The following is a 24,808-nucleotide window of genomic DNA, read 5'->3' as shown; positions in this document are numbered from 1 at the left end:
ATCCTGTGGGATTTACAAACAAAGTGTGAAAATCTAGCATCCTCATCTCCAGTAGCCAGGAAACTGAACCTTAAATACAGCAGATCCTGGGGTTTGAAGTAGTATAGCTACCACACTAGTCATCTGTAGTGCAATCAATGCTCAAACAGGCAAAGAAGACAAGTATTTTCTCCAGCACCCACCAGCCAAAGACCCTAGACTCTTGGATAACTTTGGAGAAAAGGTATTTCAGAGCTTGATGCTCAATGCTTACATTGCAGTGCACTGATTTTATACTTACACAATTGCATCGAGAAGCTGAAGTCACTATTAGAGTTGGGGGAAGGAGACCTTTAAGGGTATCTGCAGGCTCTTTGATACACACAGGGAAGTGCAAACATTATTTTCACTCTGTATACGAATCATTTGATACCACAGTCAGATCAGCAGCCATTGGAGCATGCCAGATGGCTTGATTGTCGGCTAGTAGACATGTATGATAAGTTGGCAGATGTGCTATGTCCAGGGGAAAACCTCTTCGGAGACAAGCTTAGAGAAATGGTGTCCCAAATCAAGGAGCAGCATGTTGCTGTCCAGTCTCTCTCAACATGTTCTGAGCAACCATCATTGTCAAGATGTCTTTACTTCACTTTTAAGTATTCCTACTTCCAGAGACACCATTTCTGCCGATTCCAGTAGTATTGTGCTCCACAACAGCAGTATCTGACTCGAGGACCTCAACATGAGATGTCAGCCAAAGATATAGCAACAAGTCCAGCCCATACCTGAGTTTAATTCTTGACAAGCCTTGATTCTCAGACCTTGACCCCTCTCATAGGAGGCGAGAATCCATCTTTTCCAGGAGGAGTGGTGGATGAACACCAAGGACTATTGGGTCCTCAAGACTGTGGAGTCTGGTTACAGTTTTTGCATCTCGCGTGAGATGAATCTGGATTGTTCAGTCTTTAATCCAGTTCCATCTACGCAACTTGGCTCCATCTCAAAGTGGAGCTGTTGCTCATCTAGCAAGTGATACTCTGTCCCTCCTGACCTATTTGGCAAAGGGTGCTATTCCCACTATTTCCTTATCACCAAGAAATCAGGGAATTGAGGCCTATCCTGGATTTGCGAAGTCTGAACAAGGGCCCGGTGTGGGAGAAATTCAAAATGAATTCCTGCCACACCATTCTGCCCTTCATTTAAGTGGGAGATTGGATGTGTTAACTGAAACCTGAAAGATTCATATGCCCATCCATCACTCCCATTGGAAGTACCTTTTATTTCTTAGTGGCTGCCTCTCACTACCAATACAAAGAGTTTCCTTTCAGGCTGTCAGCAGTCCAGAAGGTCTTTACCAAATGCCTGGTGGTAACAGTACATCTTCATCATCAGGGCATCTGTGTTTCCCTCTACCTGCACAACTGGCTAATGACTGGGTCATCCCAAGCAGGGGTATTGCATTCCCTGCAGAAAGTGATTCAACTTCTTCAATCACTGGGGATTCATTGTGAACTTGGAAAAATCGGAACTTTGTCCTGACCCAAAGGATCAAGTTCACAGGGGCATGGATAGACTCCCTGGACAGCACATTTCTTCCAGCAGAGTAAGTATGCTGCCTTCGAACTTTGATCCAAGGCCTCCTACAGAAGAAACAAGTCTCACCAGGGTAAAGTTGGCTGTCCTTGGTCACATGGCAGCAGTGGTTCATGTGGTTCCCTTAAATCCCTCAACATGTAAATTCTTTAATGGGGCCTTCACACTCAGAGGAACTAATTGATTCGGCCCCTGTCACCTCCAGTGAGGGTCACGGCAGAAATGAAGGGGTCACTCCAGTGGTGGCGAGATCAAAATGCCCTAGAGTTGGGGGCTCTTTTCGACTTCTACCACATTAAGTAACATTGGCAACAGATGCATCCACCAAGGGACAGGATAAGAACTTGCCATACTGGGTCAGACCAAGGGTCCATCAAGCCCAGCATCCTGTTTCCAACAGTGGCTAATTCAGGCCATAAGAACCTGGCAAGTACCCTTGGGGAAAGAGAATTCTAATACAAACCAACAATCTAGTAGAGTTCTACAAGCAAAGAGACTCGGCATGTAGACCCTTTGCCAGGAATCCCTAAGTAGGAGTGGATTTGTAGCCACAAGGCCTTCCTACAAGCAGCCTGTCTTTGTGGGATATCCAAAACAGTGGTGGATTGTCTCAGCAGTGTGAGTTATCCTCACGAGTGGTCTTTAGATCATGCAGTGGCAGATAGGTGTTATGATCTTTTGGGTTGCCCATCATTCAATTTGTTCGGATTGGAGGTCAACAGGAAAGTGGAAAAATTCTGCTCCATTCTTCGAAGCAAGTTCAGATCCATTCCGGACACACTTCTACTCAGTTGGGTTGCTGATCTGCTGTACGCTTTTCTGCCACTTCCACTAGTAGCCAGAACAATGCAGAAAGTGCTCAAGGATTGGGCAAGCTTTATCCTTATTGCTCCAGCATGGGCCAGAATAGAGTGATTCTTGTATCTCATTCAGTTGTCAGTTAACCCTCTGATCCCTCTGGGATCCGATCTGACTTTAACTCAAGAGGAGGGTCATATGTATCATTTGAACCTTTCCTGCCTAAACTTGATGGTGTAGATATTGAGCGCTTCCTATTCACTTCAATATCATTACCCAAGGAAGTTGAGGATGATATGGTTTCTTCAGGAAGGCTTCAAACGGAAAAGCATACACATTTAAATGGAGACACTTGTCTTGTTGATGACAAGATTGCTCCCTGGACATGGTTGCTTGTGAGTCAAGGGAGATGCTTCAGTACTTATTCTTCCTCTCCACCTCTGGTCTCAATTTGTCATTGGTCAAAGTGCATCTCAGGGCAATGGTGGATGGCAAACCATATCCAAACATCCTTTAATATAGTTCATGAAAGACGTATGGCATACGAGACCTCCAGTAGCCAAGCCACTAGTGCTATGGGACCTCAATTGGTGCAATTCATGAAACCTCCTTGTGAATTGTTAGTCAACTCATTGACGTTTCTCACATGGAAAATAATATTCCTAATTGCAATTACATTAGATGAAAAAATCAATGAGCTTTTGTTATAGGTACATTACTCATCATATTTGCGGTTTTCCCACAACAGTGGTAATCCGCACTCACCCCAAGTTTCTGCCAGAAGTAGTTTTGGGTTTTCATCTGAATCAAGCCATTGTATTATCCATGTTCTTTCCAAGGCCATATGGGGAGAAAGCCCTATATTCTTTGGACTGCAAGAGTGCCTTGCCTTATCTGAAGAGAGCTCAATCACATCATCAGGCTTCACAGTATTTCATCTCATATGATCCAAATAGACTGGGCATAGCAGTTGTCAGGCACATGTTGTCCAACTGACTAGCAGACTGTATCGCACATTGCTGCACTTTTGTTGGCCTCCAGATCACACACTCTATCAAGACTTATCAAGTGAGAGTCATGGCTACCTCTGTGGCTCATCTGCGAGCTGTGCTATCGAAAATATTCGAAAGCTGCAACTTTGGTTGTGAGTTCACACCTTCACGTCCCACTATTGTCTGGACAATCTATCAAGAAGTGACAGTAACTTTGGGCAAGCAGTTCTGTGCAGCCTTTTCACCAGTAGTCCACTCTACTGAAAAGGTAACCCAGACTCCACTGTGTAATCACTCTGCTACAACCTTCAGCTTGGAACTTCCCACATGTCATAGCTAATTCAGCCCTGCTTGTCAATGGAGAAAGTAAGTTTGCTAACACTATACTGGGTTCTCTGTAGACAGCAGGATAAATTAGCCATGCTTAATATCTGCCTAGCTAAAGCTAAGCTCTACAATCAACTGAGGGGCTCATGCACATTCTCAGTAGAGCAAAAGCTCTATGAGCTAAGAGAGACGGGTCTGTTTGACACCATCAGATGACATCACTCACATGTCATGACTACTAATTCATCCTGCTTTCTCTCTTCATTTTGGAGTCACTCTTTCTGTTTAGACTTCCAACAAAAAGGGGGTAATTTTAACAAAGCAATGCACCCCGGTAAGCTTTCAAAGAGAAGGTACTCGAGCAGTTTCCTTAAAATCACAAAAGGTACCCCTGTTTGACTACCCATGCACTTTGCCCTCATGTTTACGAGTGGGTTTAGTCGGGGGAAATTGACACATCCCTTGGTGTATTCAGTGTACCAAGTTACAGTCCTGAGAGTGGGTAGATTTGGAGTGGCAGAATATAGCTGACTAGTAAAAATAGGCAGCCATACCTGACCACTTGCTAACTCCTTTTGAAAACTACCCTTTTTAAGTATTTCTGCCCTACCCTCAATTAAATAGTTTTAACAAGCCTCAGTAGCTGTTAAATTAGGAATAACTCCAGACTGCACTTTTCCTTAATCCATAATTTTTTTGTTTCATGGATTTGGAAAGTTTGACCTTAGGTTCGTCTTACTGGTTTTTTGTTTTTTTTGCCATGTGGTCTTTAGAGAGGTGGGGTTTTTTTTTTATTAATATGCTTTTATTCTCCAGCATAGTTCAGGTGCTTATTTGTTTAGACTTACGATCTACTTTATTGGGGTGTGACATTTTTTGGATATTTATTGTATTATGTATTTATTTAGATACATTGTACACCATGCTGATGTTTCTAAGGAATTGCAATAAATCAAGTTAATATAACTAACTATTGTAACCAGATACTATTTATAAAAAAAAAAGTGTAGCCAAATCCTAGGTTCACTGCCCTGCCAGAAGATGGTCAGGCCGTGGACTGAGTAGCCCAGCCCATTCCACTGCCTATGTCTTGCAGAGTGGACTTATTGGATCGGATGGGGGGGACGGGACGTTGGCTGTAGTCATTTTAATTATATTGATTGGAAGCAGTGCTGAATAAGCAGAGCCCTCGTTCGAGCTGATACCTCACTAATTGGGTAACGTTTCAACTTTATGTGGTTCTATTGCAGTGCCCCAATTTTCAGGTGGTTTGGATCACAGAGGCCCTCTAGCAGGTCAGCTGCCTAACCCCTCTGAACACTTCATAAGTTTCTCTTGGTCTTCTACCCTTAAATTGAGATTTATTTTTTTTTAGCACACTGCACAGAAAACATGAAAGCTGAAGCTCAGGCTGCTTTCTTTCTGTTGCTGAGGACATCAGACGATCAGAGCAGTCGTCCTCCTTGTGATGTCTGCCCCTTGTCTGGTTTTGGCGAAATACACATCCAGAGCTTTGTAGTCTGCATATGAGAAAAAGTGGAATTTTAAACAGCATCTCACAACCTGTGTCTGGGGGGGGGGGGGGGGGAATAGTTTTTGATAAATCAGGGCCTGTGGTCTACTGCAGTCACGCCCAAGCAATCTTTGCTTCTCATGATGATCAGCACAGCAGCGCTCCCTTCTTCCTCTCTCCCACTCCCCATTTTACTAAGGATTACCATAGTGGGGAGTACTCAAGTGGGAGTAAGCTTCAGACACTTTGACCACTTATAAAGGTAATAAAACAAAAGGAGCAAAATAGCTACCACAATTAAAAATCTGATGAAACCAAAAGTGGCAAGCCAAACCTCAAAACTGTATTCTAAATCCATTGTTTATTTGTGGTTTTTCTTGACCGACCATCATCAGAGATGATATGCCGGTTTACATGTAACAGGGGTAAAAACAAAGCCAGAGGATGTGGTTGGTGCAGTTAGTGTAGCTGTGTTTAAAAAAGGATTGGATAAGTTCTTGGAGGAGAAGTCCATTACCTGCTATTAAGTTCACTTAGAGAATAGCCACTGCCATTAGCAATGGTAACATGGAATAGACTTAGTTTTTGGGTACTTGCCAGGTTCTTGTGGCCTGGTTTGGCCTCTGTTGGAAACAGGATGCTGGGCTTGATGCGGAATAGCAAACTTATGTACATAATATGAATCCCAACGTTAAGATGTGATACGGGTGTGCAAATATCCAGGTTAACAGAGCTATAAAATTTCCCAGAAATTGGATGCTGGGTGGCAGCACCTGACGAATAGGCACCCAGAAGAAAGCAGGTGGTGTCACATTGTTCAGAAGAACATCTACCCCTGTAGTGGCACGGGGAATGTCTTGATTAAGGGGGCCGATGCAATACCCTGCCCAGCGGCTAGCGCACGGCTTAACACGCAGTTGGACACTCGTCCATAACCCCGATGCAATTACAGGGATTAGTGCATCTAAAACACCACATAGCTAATAGCACTTATCACATGTAAATTCCAGGTAGACGAGGCTATTAGCTAATCCCCGCGATGCAAACAAAAAAAAAAAAGTCCTATGCGGCCATTGCAAATTTTACGTCAGCCTGGGGCTGACATAAAGGTCTGGCACGCTCAAGGGTGCATTGAAAAAAAAAAGAAAAACCCTGCTTTCTCAAATTCTTTCTAATAGTATCGTAACGATACTAAGTAGGAGAACCCAAATAAAGCAGATTTAGGGAAAAAAAAAGAATTCTGGATGCCCAATATACACACACAAGGTACACTGTCCAGGCCGTGTAACTTGTGTGTGTCTGTGCCGGTAGCGGGAGAAAATGGAGGCTCGTAGATTGAGCGTCTGTTTTCCCAACCCGCTTGACATCCACCTGCCTTGTGCGCCCCATGCCGAGGAGGCGTTAGGGATGCACAAATTTTCCGTAGCGCCTCCTTTTTAGTGCGACTCCCCCTAATTTAAATATTACATGGTGCTCCCAGGAGAGGTGGCTGGACGCATGTTAGAAAAACAGGCGCTTAACACTGAGCGCCCGTTTGGTTTTTTTTTTTTTTGTGCACAAATATTGCTTCGGCCTCAATATCTGCACACATCTAATCTTATACCACCTTAGGAAAACAGCTTTAAATGTATAACTTTTTTGATTGCATTAAAAAAAAAAAAATCTACACAATGCACAGTCCGTTATATAAACCCATGCAAAGATGTTAAAAGTTAGCTTGTGCAGGTTAAGCTAAGTCAAGAAGAAGTAACAAAGAGCCACTCAGGGGACTGTCTGATGCTGTCATTGTTTCGGCCCAAACTCTGCCTGCATCAGAGTCTGGTGCTGTCCAGAAGTTATCTCATGTCTGTCCGCAGTGTTATAAAATGTCTGACATTCCCCGGGCCACTGTAGGAGTTATTTTGACCAAACTAGCACTAATACACGATACCACCTTTTTTTGAAAGAATGGGCTTAGAGTAATGGTTTTAAGTTTTGGCTTGCCACTGTTGGTTTCAACCGATTTATGAAAATCAGATCAAAAAGTAGGCTTTTGAATGAGTTGTGGTTTTTTTTGGTTTTCTCTAGTAGCTGAATTAGTTCAGGTTGTTTGGCTTGCTAATTTTCCTCATGACCTTAGAGCTGGGAGGTGCACGCATTCTTATAGAAAAAAAAAAAAAAAAGCTTTCCCTGTGGGCTGCTGAAATCCTTGGCTGTTAACTTTAATCTGAGGTTGCGCTTGGGCTCCCTTGCTACACTGCCTAGCCGTGATGCATTTATCATTCCTCCTGCTCAGCTTGATCAGATTTCCTTTGATTTACATTTTGTTCAGCCTTGGCAAGGTCGTGCACATATCTGCTGTCGCAGGATCGTTTTAACCCTTCTAAGCTGTGTAGGTTGGTTGTTTTTTTTTTTGTTTTGGGGGAATTGGAAAGAGAATCAGATTTAAAGAATGTTTCCCTAGTGTATTTAGCACTACACATCTTACAAATGAGAAAATAACTTTTAAGTTAAAAATGTCTCCGTTTGGATGCTTTTAGCCCTTTTTTTTCTGTGCATCAAGCAGCCTTCTGACCTCATGTGAACTGTATCGGAGAGCTGCTGCCGCCTGAGGGCCTGATGCACTCAGTAGAGCAAACAGTTTTACCTGCAGTTCTGTGTACATTTTTTTTTTTGTGCACAAATGTTGTTCTTGGTGCAGCGGGAGAGTTTTGCGCATAAAAGGAGTTGGAGGAGTTAGCCTAGTGGTGAGCACAGATGAAGCAGGGAAACCAGGGTTCAAATCCCACTGTCACGCCTTGTGCCCTTGGGTAAGTCACTTCACCCTCTTGCCTCAGGTACGAGGTACCTACAGTAGCTGAATGTAATCCACTTTGAAGAACCTGGAAAAGTGGAATATAATCAATAAATGAGTGTGCATATTGCTTAGCACCCTCACATGGAAATCCCATGCCAATGAAGGCATTCACTATTACCTCCCCCCCACTCCCCAGTGCAGAGAGGTGCGCCGGATTAACTCCGGTTTTCTTAGCGCTGGAAATTTTACTCCTGGTCAGAGGTGGAGTAATGTTAGTCTAAGGGCAGAAACTGGAGTTGGGGGGCCGAGACCTCTAGTTGGGATGTATGTGCACTCAAGCCTATGCAAAAGGCTACTTGCATATTTTAACTTAGGTTTGTGCACGCATTGTGCAAGTCTGCACACTTTCTAATTCTCAGTGTATTACCCTAGCATTAGCCGACGGCATCGGAAGTTAGACTCTTTTTTTTTTTTTTTTTTTTTTTTTTTTAGCGAGTATGTTAAGAAGCTGTGCGCTGAATTTCAGGGCACGGTTTTTAATGCTTACTTTATTACCGGACATTGGGCCCCAAGTGCGGAGTGGGTTAAAAGCTGTAGGACGGTAGAGGGTTCCGGTTCCTAAACGCTCCGCATTTTACCTGAGCTCCTGGCTCACTTCTTTCCTCAGATTTGAGAAGGATTGGGTACCGAGCTTGTAAAACAGTAAAGGATGGCAAAGACTGGCATGGTGCATCCAGGCTGCCCAGCAAAGCATTTAGGGCTGTAACTGCTGCTTTGTGCAGGCCACCCCCATGTAGAATTGTTACACCAAAAAAATCACCACAAATGACCACCTCATTTCATTTCTTCTTCTTCTAGCCATTAGGGGTCCCAGTACTCTTCTGAATTTCATTACCATTCTTATCTTCACTTCCTCTTCCGAGAGGGCATTCCCGGCATCCACACCCTTTCCATGAAGAAATATTTCCTGATGTTGGTCCTGTGTCTCCCCACTTGGAGTTTCATATGGTGACCCCTAGTTCTTCTACAGCTTCCTTTCCATCAGAAGAGGTTTGAGTCTTGTGCATTATTAATCCCGTTTAGGTACTGAAAAATTGATATTGTATCCCTCTCCCCTCTAGAGTATATATATCATTGATAACCACCTTAGCCTAAAAAAGTTTATTAACACAACCATAAGGCAATCCTATTTCAAACTCTCCTTCACCACAGTGATTTCCGCACCGTACTTCAGGCCACCATCCTATCAAAAATTGACTACTCCTCGGCCTCCCTGAATCCACAACCAAACCCCCTCCAAATCCTGCAAAATGCCGCAGCTAGAATACTTACCAATACCCGCAAATCGGATCCCATTACCCCCATCCTCGAGGAACTTCATTGGCTCCCAGTATCTCAACGTATCCTATACAAAACTCTCTCTGTCATACACAAAACCATTCACAACTGCAACAAACACTGGCTTGGCAACTCCCTACGCCTTCTATCATCCAACCGCCCCATCAGAAAAGCATACAAAGGCACCCTATACACCCCCCTCCAAAAACCTACCCCATTCCATCCCCTCTCCTTCACCCTCGCGCCCCCCCCCCCCTGTGATTCCCGGAGCGCTTCTCCCCCTACTCAGCTTGTTCATATTTGTTAGATGCCTTCCCGAACCTCGTACCCCCCTCCTAGCTCTAATGCCCTTATACAACCCTCTCCCTTGTTGACTACTCTGTATCAATTTAATTCTACAATGTTCCTTTGGGCTCCCCCCCCCCTCCCAGTTTTTTTACTACCTGTTAATTGTATTTCTGTTTTTATCTCAAGTTTATTGTAAACCGATATGATGTATGTACAAATACCGGTCTATAAAAAGCTTTAAATAAATACAATTTTAGTTTCTCATCTCAAGTTGTTGGTTTTTTTGTTTTTGTTTTTGTTTTTTTTGCAGACTCCACACCTTTCCTTTCTTAGGCTCCACTCCTGCACCTGCTTGTCAGAAGCTCTGCATCTTGTTTCACCACTGCTCGACATACCCACATCAGCCAGTGGGCCTGGCTAAACACAGAGGCTAATGTGAGCATGCCGGGTGGTGAGTGGTGGTGCAGCGAGCCAGTCTCGCCTGGGGCAGGGCACCCAGCTGCTGTGCGGTGCTGCACCTCAAGTGGCGAGTGCAGAGTCGGTCTGTGGTTCTTTCCTGTTGTGCACAGAGAATAACATTTTGGCAAGCAAATGACAGCAGTAGGTGCCAGGGGAAGAGGGAAGGATGTTCCCCTGAAGGGAGGAGAAGTGCATGATTAGTGTGGGTGTGTCTACAGAGACAGCTCCCGAGGCTGCATTGTGTGAGACAGATGGAGGGACTTGAGCAAAGGTCCTTACTGCAGTAAGGCATGGAAAAAGTGTTTTTGGTTTTTTTCAATCAGACAGGTCAGGATGTGAATATTCCTCCCTCCCTCCTCCCCCCAACTTTAAAGCTGCCCTTGATGTTGACATTGAGACAAGACAGCTTCCTTAGCAAGGAAGTGAGAATAAAGCCAGAGATCAAGTAGAGTCTGCAGTACAGAATCTGAATGTGCTCATAGATACACCCCCCCCTCTCCGCTGGCCCATCCTGCCTCTGCCTTCCCCCCCCCCCCTCTCTGCTGCAGTATGGCAGACCCTACCTCATCTTCAGCTTTACCCCTCGCTTCCTTACTGCTGTACATCCTCTTTAGCTTGTTGCAGTCTGCCTTCAGTGTTGGTATTTTATTTATTTACCCATGAATTCATTGCCTTTTCTGTGAGGAACTATTGCCTGATGGTAATCCTGAGCCTACCCCCCCCCCCCCCCCCCCCCCCCCCCCCCCCCCTTTGCAGTCATATCAGCTGGCATTGTGTTTGGTGGGCAGACTTTGTGACTGGGATTTCTCTGTATCCTCTTGCCCTTTTCATTAACTACTCTTTTAATAGTTGTTCTAGCTGTAGATTGAAGGAATTGATATATTCTTTACAATATTTTATAATGGGTGTTGCACACTTGTAAACTTTTTGGACTGTGGAAGCACATATGATGGACAGTTTCAGACATCACTGCTCTCTGTGTACCAACCTCACTACTTAAGCACAAGTCGTGCCAAACAATGCTTTCAATGTAATTAATATTAAATAAGATGGCATTTATAAATTTAAGTAAATAAAAACAGCACCCAGAGGAGAAGAAACTCCAGAAACAATGCTACTTTTGTTAAATCTCAGGTTTAGCAAGGAGTTGCTTGTGATTGGAGAGGCAGCTTAGCATAAAGCGCCTTTTCAAGTCTCCCAACAAAGATTTTTAAATCTTTCCCTAAGGTTTGGAATCTGGCCTGGCTGCGTGACGAGGTGGAACAGGGTCGTTGTGTGGGGAGACCTCGGCTCCATTTGCCTCGAGTTCTGGGCTGCTGGTGGCTGCCTGCATCTTTAGAGATGATGTACCATACGGCTCTCCTCGGGGGAGCCATGCAGAGCCTCCGGTACTTCCCTGTTTTTCTTCCACATGCCCCCCCCCCCCCCCCCCCCCCATAATTGGGAGCCATTGTAGCCTCCTGCAGCAGAGGGAACAAGATGTGGCTGTTTCTGGTATCTCTCTGGTTGCTGCACTCTTTTTTCCCCCCCCCCCCCTCTCGCTTTCCATCCTAGGATCTGTGTGTTCCTTTTTCCGTCTCTCTAAGGTGACAGATATATTGAGAAATGTCCCTTCAGAGCCATGGTGGATCTTTTCCAGACTGCGGTCATCTTGTATTAGAGCAACATAAGAAATATGCAGAGGTGATACTGTGCATGAGCTTTCCAGCCCACATGGGCTCCAGAAAGGAAGTTGCCCTACCTTGACAGGGTGTCAGAATCTCAAACTCATGTACGTTATTCACTTTTGGATAACCCTTATGACACAAGATGGCAGCCTAGCAGGTGGCAGCTAGAAGAGCAGGCTCCCGATTTCCCTCTTCAAAATACTGGCTGAGTCCTGGTCTTCTTGATTTGAAAATAGCTAAAGATACCTCTAAAAGCTCGCTGCAATGTTGTGGGAGGACCAGCGTGCCAACTCAAACGAGCTTCTGGAAAACCAAAGCTGCCTATAGAGACTGGTTCGGATGGGGACTCAGCAGGAGAAGCAGGCCTCTCTGGGAACACACTCAGCACAATCAGAGTAGTTATGAACAAGATAGGGGCTCAAATGACAAACACTCTTGAGTCTAAGCTAGAATCGGAGGTGAAGCAAATAACTAATGTACTTAGTGTTTGGGTAAGTCAATCCCAACGAGTGGGTAATGCACCTCTGCCAGCAGATAGAGACTGAGGAAAAGCTGACATCACGGCTATATAGTCCTGTGCCGACATCAGCCCACCAGTATTCTCAGTCTCCGGCAGATGGTGGACATGCATTTCCCTTCAGGGAATTGCCTGTGAGTAAAAAAAAAAAAAAAAATTGGAAAGGAGATATCTGAAAGAAGAGATGGACTGTTTAGCACTGCTTGCCTCCTGAGGTGATACCATGCGGTCCCTCCCTAAGTAGAGTGCTTTCAGTCCGGTAGCTTTGACTGGCGTGGACCTAAATTCCAATTAGTGGTTGCAGGCTGAGAGAAGCTCAGCGGTGAAGCTTTAGCCCTCTCTCCCCATAGCCGAGGCCCATTCCTGCTCTCAGCCAGGGAAGGCTGAGCTCAGTTAAAAGGTATTTTTTACTTTATATATATATATATATATATATATATATATATATATATATACACAAAAAAAGAGGAAATAAGAAGGGTCTGTTTCCTCGACATTAAGCTGTCCTGCTCACATCTCTGGGGAGTTCTGTGAGGTGAGGTTCAGCACCCCATTGGCTAGACCCCACTCCTAAGCTTCTCCCATTTCGGCATGTGGTAGGCATCCAAACTCACGCACCTAGGCCGCTTGTTCAACTGGACACCCAGTACAGACACCTAAACTTTGACGCACAAGATCTGTGGCACTGAAGGATGCTCAAGATAGAAAGATTGAAGCAATCCTGAAGCAAGCCTTTGAGGCAGTGACAATGAACTTGCAAATTGCTTCTTGTGCCTTGGTAGCTCAGGCTACCTTGCGTCTTTGGTCCGATCTTGAACCTATGATAGAACCGGGGGGCTGCCTTCTTGGCTGATGGAGGCTGTGGCTTGGTATTCACTGCTGCCAGAGTAGCTGCTTCAATTAGTGCGGCCAGGCAGGAGCTGTGGCTACGCAACTGGTCTGCAGATATTATTTCAAAGTTCAATCTTACTAAGCTGCCCTTCAAAAGGCTCGCTGTTGTTTGGCAATGAATTGGAAAAAATGGGGAGAGACCCAGGTCCCTTGATTGCCAGAGGACAAGAAACCCGTTATCTGGTCTCTTCAGGCGATTGGCCACTTTCAAGGCTACCGGCGTTTTCAGCCTTATAGGTGAGGTTCTTCTCATAGATCCTGCCCCTTCCACAGGTTTCTATCATTTCACCCCTGAGGTCCTTGAAAGGATGTGGGCTCCGGTGATGGAGGTCCAGTCTTTCCAATGAAGGTTTGTGGGCTGACCTGGTGGTGCAAGAAATAGGTGGTCGCTTATCCTGGTTTTATTACAGATGGGTCCAGATTACTTCAGATCAATGGGTTCTTGAAGTGAATCGGGATGGGTGTGCTCTAGAATATCTTCACATGCCTCCAGATGCTTTTATGGTCTTTCCATGCAACTCCCCTCATAAGAGGGTAGAGGTAGAAGCGACATTACGACAGCTGTTGGATCTGAAATCAGTGATTCCTGTTCCTGAATTGTAGCGAAATATGGGCTGATATTCTATTTATTTTGTTGTGCCCAAGAAAGAAGTCTCTTTTCGGCCCATACTGGATCCATTTCAGGATGGAAACAGTGCGCTCTGTCATAATGGTTGTTCAAACAGGGGCGTACCTTACGTCTCTGGATCTGACTGAGGAGTATCTGTATATTTCCATCTAGCAGGAATATTGGTGGTTCCTCCGATTTGCTATCCTGGATCATCATTTCCAGATTCAGGCCTTGCCTTTCGGACTAGTCATGGTGCCCTGGACCTTTTTCCTAGGTCATAGTGGTGGTAGCGGCGGCCCTTTGCAAGGAGTGCATTCTAGTTCACACCTATCTGGACTGGTTGATTTGAGCTAAAACATTAGAAGAGAGTCTTTGTGCTTCCTGTAGAATGGTTTCCTTACTACAGGAATAGACTGGGTAGTGATTATCTGGCCAAGAGCAATTTGCAGCCGTCTCAGACCCTGGAGTATATCTGGGTTCAGTTTGATATAGGGCAGAGTGTTTCTGCTGGAGTCTCGAATCCACAAGTTGATTCTGAGAGTTCGATCCCTGCAGAACTCTGTTTGTCTTACTGTGGGGTCTTATCTACAGGTTTTGGGGTGGATGGCTGCCACATTAGAAGTGGTTCCCTGGGTGATGGCACACATGCACCCTCTTCAGCGCAACTTGTTCTCCCGATGGTGTCCGCAGTCGCAGAACTATGCGGTGAGGCTGCTCCTTCTGTTAGAAGTGAAATTCCAGTTGGACTCGTGGTTACATGCGGCCATCTCAGGAAGGGAATTATTCTGACAATGCTGGATTGGTTGGTACTTATGACAAACGCAAGCCTTCAGGGCTGGGGGGACTCAATGTCGGGAGTTGGTGGTACAGGGGTGCTGGAATGCAGCTGAGAGGCAGTAGAACATCAACAGTCTGGAGGCATGAGTGGTTCAGTTGGCATGCCTGCAGTTCGCCAAGAAGCTAGAGGCTCGGGTGATCCAGATAATATCTGACAATGTGACATCAGTGGCTTACAACAATCATCAGGGTTAGAACCAAGAGTCAACAGGTGTCTAAGAAGATAGATGAGCTCATGGTATGGGCAGAGCAGCATCTTATAAGCATATCCGCCTCTCACATTGCCAGAAAGGACAATATCAGAGCTGATTTCCTCAGTAGGAGAAACTTGAACCCAGGAGAATGGAGCTGTTGGATGAGGCCTTTCTGCTCCTAGTGACCCGCTGGGGCCTACCGAAACTAGACCTGTTGGTGACCTTCCACAATGCAAAGGTTCCTTGTTGATTGTTGCAGGCAGGACCCAAAAGCAATGGGCATAGATGCTTTTGTTCAGGAGTGCCCTTCTGTATGTGTTTCACCCTGGCCTTTGATAGGCAGACTGGTCCAGAAGATTGCAAGTCAAACCAACACTGTCCTTTAAGTGGCTCCAAATTGGGATCAAATGCCGTGGTACACAGATTTCCAGAGGCTTCTGGTGGGCAGTCCCCTCAGATTACCGGATCGATTCTGTCTTGGTTGTTGAAGTGGGATTTTTCACCTGTGGTAATTTCCATTGTTCTTCAAGTCTGGAAATTTTCTACTTTTCTAGCTTATGTTAGAGTTTGGAGTGTCTTTGAGGCCTGGTATTCGAAGTGAGGTACTCAACCACTCAAGGTGGATATTCCTTTGATTTTGGAATTTTCATTAGACTGCTTGCTTAAGGGTTTGGCCTGTAACACCTTGAAGGTTCAAGTTGCAGCCCTGGCTTATTATAGGGGGAGAGCAGTGTCTTTGTCTTCCTATCCGGATGTGTCCTGTTTTCTTCATGGAATTAAGCATCTTCGCCCCCCATTGCGGCTTCCGGTGCCTCTGTGTGAATTTTAACTTGGTCCTCGAGCTTTTGGCGGGTTCAACTTTTCGACCTCTGCATACTCTTTCCTTGCTGCTGCTTAACTTGAAGACAGTTTTTCTGGTAGCAATCTGTTTGGCACGTCAGGTCTTGAGCTTGCAGGCTCTTTCCTTCCGTGAGCTTTTTCTCTGTATGACTCCAGGTGTGGTTCAACTTCAGACTGTGATCTTCTTTTTGCCCAAAGTGGTTTTGGACTTTCATTTGAATCAGTCCATTTCTCTGCCTGCCTTGGACAGGGGCAGAGATGAAGCTGAGAACCGCTTTTTGTGTTTCTTGGATGTCAAGCATCATTTACTGCGGTAGTGATGCACAATCGTTAAACCTTTTCTGTTGGAAAGAAATCAGTAGAACTAGGGGTCACGAAATGAAACTTCAGGGAGGACGATTCAGAACCAATGTCAGGAAATTTCTTCATGGAGAGGGTGGTGGATGCCTGGAATTCCCTTCCAGAGGAGATGAAGAAAACAGTGAAAGAATTCAAAGGGGCATGGGATAAACACTAGATCCCTAAAACTAGAAGATGGAAATAAGGAAAGGGAGTTCATGGGTGTAACTTTCTGTTACAGCAGCTACTACCCTCAACCAATAAGCCTACATACTGTGAATGCAACTCAATCAGTGCTCTTGGCTTCAATGGCAGGGGAAAAGGGGAATGAGGTTCAGACAGAAACCAAGGGATCCAACGTTTATGGTCTGGGGAAACAAACTTACGGGTAATTTTGCTGTTGCGGCGGTTACTACCCTTAATCAGTAAACCTACATACTGTTATCGCAACTCTTATCATTGCTCTCTGCTTCAACAGCAAGGAGTTACAGGGAATTGGATTCAGATAGTAACCAATGAGGGCCCTGAAGTTTACGATTTGGGAAACTGATAAGCATGGTGGTAACCTGCACGGTAGATACTTCCATAAGCTTGCTGGTCAGACTGGATGGACCATTTGGTTCTTTTCTGCAGTCATTTCTATGTTTCTGTGTTTACTTGGAGATGTCTAAGGCTGTTCAGAAGTCTGATCGCCTCTTTATGCTCCATGGTGGAGGGGCAATGATTGACTGCGGGGTTAAAGAAGTCATTAAGCCAGCCTATATGGCTGCTGAGATTGCCTTACCGAAACAGACCAATTTCCATGAAGGCTCAGGCGGTATTGGGCGGAATGTCGTTTATCGTCTGCTGAAATTTATCGAGCGGCGACATGGTCATATTTGCACACCTTTTCCAAGCATTACTGCTTGGATGTTTGGGCTAGGAAGAATACCGTGTTTGCGCGGGCGGTATTGACTAGATTGCTGGCAGCTTCCTACCCTTTTCGAGATTAGCTTTGGTACATCCCACTCGTTGGGGTTAACCTGCCTGAACGCTGATGAAGGAGAAAATACCACTTACTGCTGATTTTCTTTCCTTTAGTAAGGGCAGGTCAATCCCAGATCTGCCTTCGGCTGCCGGTAAGAATTGTGGTTAGCCTTTCTTTGGGTGAGCCATGCAGAGTATAATTCTTGCTCGTCTTTGAAAACCGGTAAGTGACTTCTCTAGCTCTTAGTTTGCTAGGTATGTTCCTTCTTTTGGCTGAGCTCAGTGTTTTTGTTGGTTGAGAAACATGAATGGTTGGTTGTTAATGAATAGTGTTTAAGTATAAACAGTTTTGTCCACAGTTTGGCTTTTCCAGAGAATACTGGTGAGCTGATGTTGGGGTGGGACTATATAGCCATGATGTCAACTTTTTGCTTTGTCTCCATCTGCTGGCATAGGTGTATTACCCACTTATTGGGATTGACCTGCCCTTACTAAAGGAAAGGAATTTCTTCTTAGTGACTACAATAACTGAAAATACAGCAAAAATAGAAAGTTTACAAGAACATATGGAAGAAATGGAGATGGCAGCTACCTCCACCAGTCAAAGGCTGGATAAACTGGAAAAAATAGCCAAGTAGCTTGAAGAAAAACAGGATGATATGGAGAATAGAAGCAGGAGGAACAATATAAGAATTGTGGGCTGAATGGAAGGCTCAGAGGGCTCAAACCTGATTAAATTTTTTTTGCCACGTGGCTGCCCCAAATCCTGCAGCTCCAAGATCTTTAACCATTATTCAAAATTGATCGTGCACACAGGGCTCTTGCTCCAAAACAGACGGGAAATGCCAAGCCGAGAGCCGTGATTATTCGGCTTCATAATTTAAGGGACAAAGTTAAAATAATGGCGAACTCCTGGAATTTACAAATGATAAAATATAACCAGCGGCATATATATTCCAAGATTTCTCTGTGGATTGACAAAGCTTTCTGGAGACAAAATCCTGCGAGGGGAAAGGCATATACAGTATGCATTATTGTACCTGGCAAAACTATGCATTTTCCACGCTGGAATGGTAAAGTTGTTTGAAAAAGCAAAGGAGGCAGAGAATTATGGTGTCTTTCACCGGTCCTTGCACATGAGTACTGGAAGGGCAATATAGAAATTTCTATTACTAGTTCACAGAGGGACACAGATTGGAGCAGGGAGATCAAGAGTAGACAAAGTATGGATTTTATTTGGTTTATCACATGGTTGCTTTTTGGGGGTTGGGATTTGGGGTGTTTAATTGTTCTGAGGGGTTCGCATCAGGAGGGGAGGAAGGGGGGGAGCATGACTGTTGTATAGATTGGTGATTTTGGCGAGAAACATTGCCTACAACTCCCAAATTCACAGTGTAGTTGAGATGGAGTGGGTGGGCCTTACATGCTGCCTGCGTCCCTGCGTAGATTTGCCGTTGTTGGCAATGCTGGCTGAGAGGAGCTTTACATGTGCATGAAGCGGCAGATTTTCAAAAGACTGACATTTCAGCACTGCTCCTGGGGAAAGTGGTGGGCAGAGGCCTGGCCCAGCCTGATCACGTTACAATCTTCGGGCAGTCCTTTAAGATGTGGTGCTATGGATACTTTGGAGTGACAGTTGCAGTTGTGCCGACACAGCTACTGGGGTTTCTAATGCGAGTTGCTTAAGTATATCAGGGCAAAGAATGTACGCAATGGTTCTCTGTGGGAGGCGGGGATTGGGATAGGGGGATGCAGGGAGTTAACAGGAAGTTGGAGGGGGTGTTCGTGTTAAAGGGGAAATGGGATAATTTCAGTGCTGCACCAGACTCCAGGCCCCGGAAGGTTCCCCCACCTGGGAGATCTGAGTGTTGTTGTTTTTATATACCGTCATTAAGATAAAATCCATCACAAAGATAAAAAGAAACCAGCAATTTGGTGCAAAATGTCAGGCTGGGGATAGCTTTCTATACAGGACGTAGAAATCAGATATGTGTCCGGCGGTACACACACGGGACAGGTAGGAGTAGTGGCTAATTCAACAGGTAACATAACACTTAGTGTCCTCCTATTAACAGGAAAAAGGTTTTTAAGTACCTCAAACAAAAACATGTGCAAATAACAATGTTGCAGGAAATGCATCTAACTGATATGGAACATGATAAACTTAAGAGACTGGGTGGGGCAGATTGGATATGCCTCACAGAATTCTAAAAGTGCACAAAGCTCTTCCTTTAATTATCCATAACACAGAGGCTGATCCTGAGGGCAGAGTAGTAATTATGGAATGTTCATTATATGGGAGGAGACTGATACTCATTAATGTCTACCGACCTAACAAGGAACAAAATGTATTCTATCGTATGCTTACTAAACAACTTGCTAGATTTACATAATCTGATATCCTAGTTGGTGGTGATTGGAATGTCTGGCGGTATCCTCAAAAGAATAAATCTCTGATTGCTAGAGGTAGTGCAATGCAGAAGGAAGGGCTTTTGTTTTTGATGAAGGCTCTGGATCTTCGAAATGTATGGAGACAGTCTCTGACCGGGAGTGATAATACCTGTTTTTCATGTTCTGAGGGATTGTTTCCCTTGTTTGGGTTGACTGATATCCTTTCAGCTCCTTTTTCGGACCACAGTCTGGTGCTTCTTCCCCTTGTGGCAGGTTTGCCTGGGACCGAGGGGAATAACCTGGAGGCTTAATTTATCACTGCTAGGTAGTCAGGAGTTTCAAGGAATTATTAAAGCCACCATTGAGGAATTCAAATCCATACATTCGACCGCAGAATACAATCCGGTCTTACTGTGGGAAACGCTTAAAGTGGTCCTCCATGGTAAAACTATCAGCCACGCCAGCTCTCTTAAGAGACAGACTCAAGAGGGGAGGCCTCATTGAGTCTCGGGCTAGCTGACCTGGAAGGTCAACATAAGCAGGACTGCTCACAGCTAATGGGAAAGGAGCTGCAATGGCTTAAGGCTAAGTTGAGTAATATTCAAACAGAGCAAGTTGAAAGGTCCCTACGCTTTTTTTAAACAAAAGATTTATGAACATGGGAATAAAGCTGGGGCCTTCCTGGCTAGATGGATTCAGAAACAGTGGGCAAGTAATACTATTGTGGGTATTCGTAGTGCTTCCGGGAACAGTCTTTTACCAAACAGCGGAGATAAGGTATTAGCTGGGTTTTTATTCTCAATTATATGCTAGGGACGATGCCATGTCTCCTTCAGGGCTTAGTGACTACGTTGCCCAACTTAATCTCCCCCCAAATTGCAGAGGTACAAAATGGCAAATTAGCTGTACCCGTTACTTTTAATGGAGATGCAAAATGCAGTTGCTCTGTTCTCTAGTGGAAAATGCCTGGGGCTGGATGGCTTTTGACTTTTATAAGACCTTCTTCCCTGAGGTGGGTTTCCTTCTGTATAATGCACTACAACATTTAAAGGAGCATCCAGACTACCCACCCAGACTAGCAGAGGCTACAATTGTGGTGCTGCATAAAACAAGGTAAAGATGCACACTAGACCCAGGGTCGTACCTCCTTACTTAATATAGATATAAAAATCCTAGCGCAAGTGCTTCAGGTACAGTTGGAACGCATTATGCCCAATCTTATTCACCAAGATCAAACAGGTTTTATTAAGGGCAGGCAGTCCTCCGCTAACAGTAGATGAGTGTTTAACATTCTTACCCTAGCAGGGAGCTATACTCTCCCTAGCTGCAGAAAATGCCTTTGACAGGCTTCATTGCTATCTTCGATAATTATGAGTTAAACCCATAATTTATACAATGGTTAAAGGCTTAGTATGCTCATGTGGTGATGAGTGTTGACCAACGGGGTTCTGTCAGATCCTTTCTCAATATTAAAGGGAACTAGACAGCGATGCCCGCTTTCACCTCTCTTATTTGATTTAGCAATTGAGGCTCTTGCTTATCTTATCAGGAAAGACAGGAATATTGCAGATATCAAATTTTCAGGGCAGACCTATAAGATCTCACTATATGTGGATGATGTTTTCTTATACCTTACGAACCTCTCGACATCGATACCCAAATTAATGAATGTCCTAGATGCGCACCGGAGGGCTTCTGGGTATAAGGTTAATTATCAAAAGTCGGAGGTTTGGGTTGTTTTTTTTTTTTTTTACTTTGCCTTGGAGACCCCCCATGTACTTCTGGTAGTTCAAATGTCTTACCAGGTGATGCAGGACGGGTTCCGATTATTTGGGCATACACATCCCTAGGAAAATGGAGGAGGTCTTCCCTTTAAATTACATACTCATAGTCCAAAAAATACAGGCTGATCTTAAAAATTAGAAGGGTCTGATGTTGTCATGGGCAAGTAGGATAAGTGTACTTAAGATGAATGTTCTCCCAAGGTTGATATACTGATTTCAACACATTCTTTAGTCACAAAACGGGGGTTTTATCTCATCTGTGGAAGGTTCTATGTCTTGTTTATCTGGGAAGGGAAGACCCCCTAGGATTAAATTGACAACCCTGTATCACTCCAAGAAAGCAGGAGGCATGGCCTTTCCTTATATATGGGGCAATTACTGGGCTGCTAGACTCAGTTTTGTTAGAGTGGCTGAAGAGAAGACCCTGAGTTAGCATGGCTCTCCTTTAAAGAGAAGAGCTGTGGAGACCAAAGAATTAGACAATCTGTTTTTTATGCCCTCAAACTCGAAGATTGTATGGAAAATCACCAGGTCCAATCTTTTGATAGCACTTACTCTCCAAGTATGAAGAGAGATGTCAATATTTTCATATTCCAAGAGAAGTGTTATCCCCAGTGTCCTCCTTACACAATAATCCTCACTTATCCATACATACTTTTAACTCAGAGATACAGGAGTGGTGGGATATAGGCCTGTGTGTCATTTGGGACAATTGTGGAATGAGACGGGGTGGCTGGTGTTTGAACACCTCCAAGATGAATTTGAGTTGAGTCCCTCCACTCGGCCAATGTACAGCTATCTACGAGATGTGATAACCAGGCTAGAAGGGACAGGCTGGGAGTGGAAAAACTCCCTGCCTGTGGAATAAATGCTCATGGATAATGAGTTGGTCAGGAAGGTCATTACTTTCCCATATAGGGCGATCAGGTGGGCAAGGGAGCACCCGTTACCTTTGTTAGACAAATGGAACACTGACCTAGGTCTGCATTTAGAATGCAAGCAATGTCAATTGATGTGGACAAAGGCATCAGAAATTTCTGTCTGCGGTAGAAGGGTAGAATTACTATATACACTGCTGCATAGGGCCTACGGATATCCAGTCTTTTATGCTGAATTCTCTCCCACATCTTCAAGAATGTGCTGGCAGGGATGTGGCCAAGAAGGCACTTTCTTGTAAGAATGTGCAAACTTTCTGGAAGGAAGTCAGAACCGAAGTTCAAAATATGCTGCACAAGCAGGTATCCTTCAAGGCAACGATGTGTCACCCGGGGAGGGGGGGGGGGGTTATGCCCAGATGGATTCTCACTAAAAATGAGAATAAATTGCTGGTCCAGTTAGTGCATACAGCCAGATTTATGATTGCTTCATTATGGAAATTCCCGCCACTGAATGGGCATTGACACAAACAAGTATTCGAGATTGCAAACCTTGACAAGCTCACTTGTTTTGATGAAATATAACATAAGTGTGCATGATAGGATATGGGGCCCATACTAGGGCAGCCAAATAGACGAGGGTTAATATCTGTGGACCCTGCAGCCTGGTTTCATTTGGGAATAAAAGTTGTGTTGATAGTTCAGGGGAGATCACAGATGGTATGTTTTAGAGTTGGGCATCAGGATATGTAAAATGAAACATGCATACAAGTGCCATGATATTTGTACTGTCTTTTTTACTGTTATACCATGTATGTTATATATTGTATGATGGTCTTCGTAAATAAAAAGTTATATAAAAGCATTACAACCTGTGTAGAAGCCAGTGTTCTCCAGAACCATGTTCTAAAGTGGGGGTCCCCAAATCCGTTCCACAAAGACTACAATGCAGTTAGCTTTTCAGTGTTTCCACAACAAATGTAGGCATATTTGCATGCAGTGAAGGCAGTGCATGTAAATAGATCTCATGCACATTCATCGTGAAACTCCTGGAAACCAGAATTGTTTGTGGATCTTGAGCACTAGATTTGGTGACCCCCCCCCATGATCTAAAGCAGGGATGGTGAACTCCAGTCCTCAAGTTCCACAAACAGGCCAAGTTTTCAGGATATCCACAATGAGCACGCGTGAGAAAGATTTGCATCCAGTTGATCTTTCTCATGCATATTCATTGTGGATATCCTGAAAACCTGGCCTGTTTGCGGCCCTCGAGGACTGGAGTTCGCCATCCCTGATCTAAAGCCACGGAAACCACAGAATCCAGATCTCTTGCATTTTGGTCCTCCTAAAGAGTGGCCCATCGCCCTCTTCCCTGCCCCCCTGCAAGGCAGATCAGACCTTGATGGTCTCTTTCCGTTTCTGTTTTCAGCGATGTGCTGGCACTGCCCATCTTTAAGCAGGAGGAGTCGAGCCTGCCCTCTGACAGTGAGAATAAAATTCTGCCCTTCCAGTACGTGCTGTGTGCGGCCACCTCGCCTGCTGTGAAGCTGCACGAGGAGACGCTCACATACCTCAATCAGGGTAAGATGCATTCAGTCCCCGTTCTCTGCTACCACCAGAGCCGGAGAGAGGATTGGGATCTTAATTTTGCACAGCACTCTTGGCTCTCATGGATGTTGGATCCTCAGTTGTCTGCAAAGGGCTGCAGCCACCAGCTCTCATCAGGCAGACGTCTTGCTCACTGCCTCTCTTCTAAACTGTAGCATTTGTCCGTTTCTATCTGACTCTCATTAGGGAGCCATTATGATTTCTCTGCTTTTCCTTTCCAATAGCTCTCATGAGGGAGTCCTTCTGTATCATTAATTTGTATAATTATGCCCATCTCCTCTCTGTATTGCTTCCCTGGTTGCTGTCATGCATGGCTTCTCTCCTTAATCCTTCCTGTCTGGTTCTAACTGGGGAGTGATCACGCATATCATAGTCTTGCATATTTTACCTACACCGCTCCTCCCTTTCCTCCACCACCAGTTCATAAAAGAATTAACTTTGCAAGGTGCTGGTGCTGAGGCCAAGAACACAGTTGTTGGAGCTGCTTCCAATGTTGTGCTTTAAACAGCCCTTAGGTGTCACTGTAAGAGCAAGACACAGAAGTAGTCGCCAGTGCTCCTCATTGCCCGGACACTGTGAGTACCGACATAAGCCATACTTGGTGGGACTTCTTTGTTCCAAGGCATTCACTTAAAAGTGAAAAGCAGGTGACCCCAGAAAATCCTTTTGGCAGCAGGAGAGTTCAAGACACCGGGTTAGGGTTTAAATTGCCATCTGAAAACTTATACAGCGTGTTTGCTCACCTCAGAGTGTTTTACATCTGAGAATTCAACAGAGAAACAGGTAAATGTGTAACATTTGTGTTCTGTTCACGTTCATCAGGGCAGTCATATGAAATCAGGATGCTGGATAACAGGAAAATAGGAGAGCTGCCCGAGATAAATGGGAAACTGGTGAAGGTGAGTAGCAGGCAGGGGAAGTATGGCTGCACACAGAAGTTAGCAGGTCAGTGATTGCACTAAAAATCAGTTTAGCATTCAGGCTGCCAGCATCGTCCCTTCTGCCTCCATAAGCCATAAGTTCTCTGCTATAGACATGCAGCTCTGCATTGTATATGTATACTACTTTTTTATGTGAACTGCTTTGTTCTTGCAATGGAATTGAGATTAATCAAATTGTATAAATAAAATAAAGTGGTTTTACTGTAAGTAACGACAAAGATGTCTCTGGCGGCCATTCACCTGGTGTCTTTTTTTTTTTTTTTTACAAGGGTTATTGTAGGAAGT

General features: G+C 44.6%; 1 protein-coding gene across 1 annotated transcript in view; it reads left to right on the top strand.

Annotated features, from left to right (window-relative positions):
- Nucleotides 1-24,808, top strand: part of TFCP2 (transcription factor CP2) — a 114,574-nt gene that overhangs the window by 30,347 nt on the left and 59,419 nt on the right. The window contains exons 2-3 of the mRNA XM_029594951.1: nt 23,404-23,555; nt 24,405-24,481. Of these exons, the coding sequence (XP_029450811.1) occupies nt 23,404-23,555; nt 24,405-24,481 (229 nt within the window). The remainder of the gene's footprint in view (nt 1-23,403; nt 23,556-24,404; nt 24,482-24,808) is intronic.

Source organism: Rhinatrema bivittatum, chromosome 3 (genome assembly GCF_901001135.1).
Source record: "Rhinatrema bivittatum chromosome 3, aRhiBiv1.1, whole genome shotgun sequence".
Classification (NCBI taxonomy): Eukaryota; Metazoa; Chordata; class Amphibia; order Gymnophiona; family Rhinatrematidae; genus Rhinatrema; species Rhinatrema bivittatum.
This window is presented reverse-complemented; position numbering and strand designations above follow the sequence as displayed.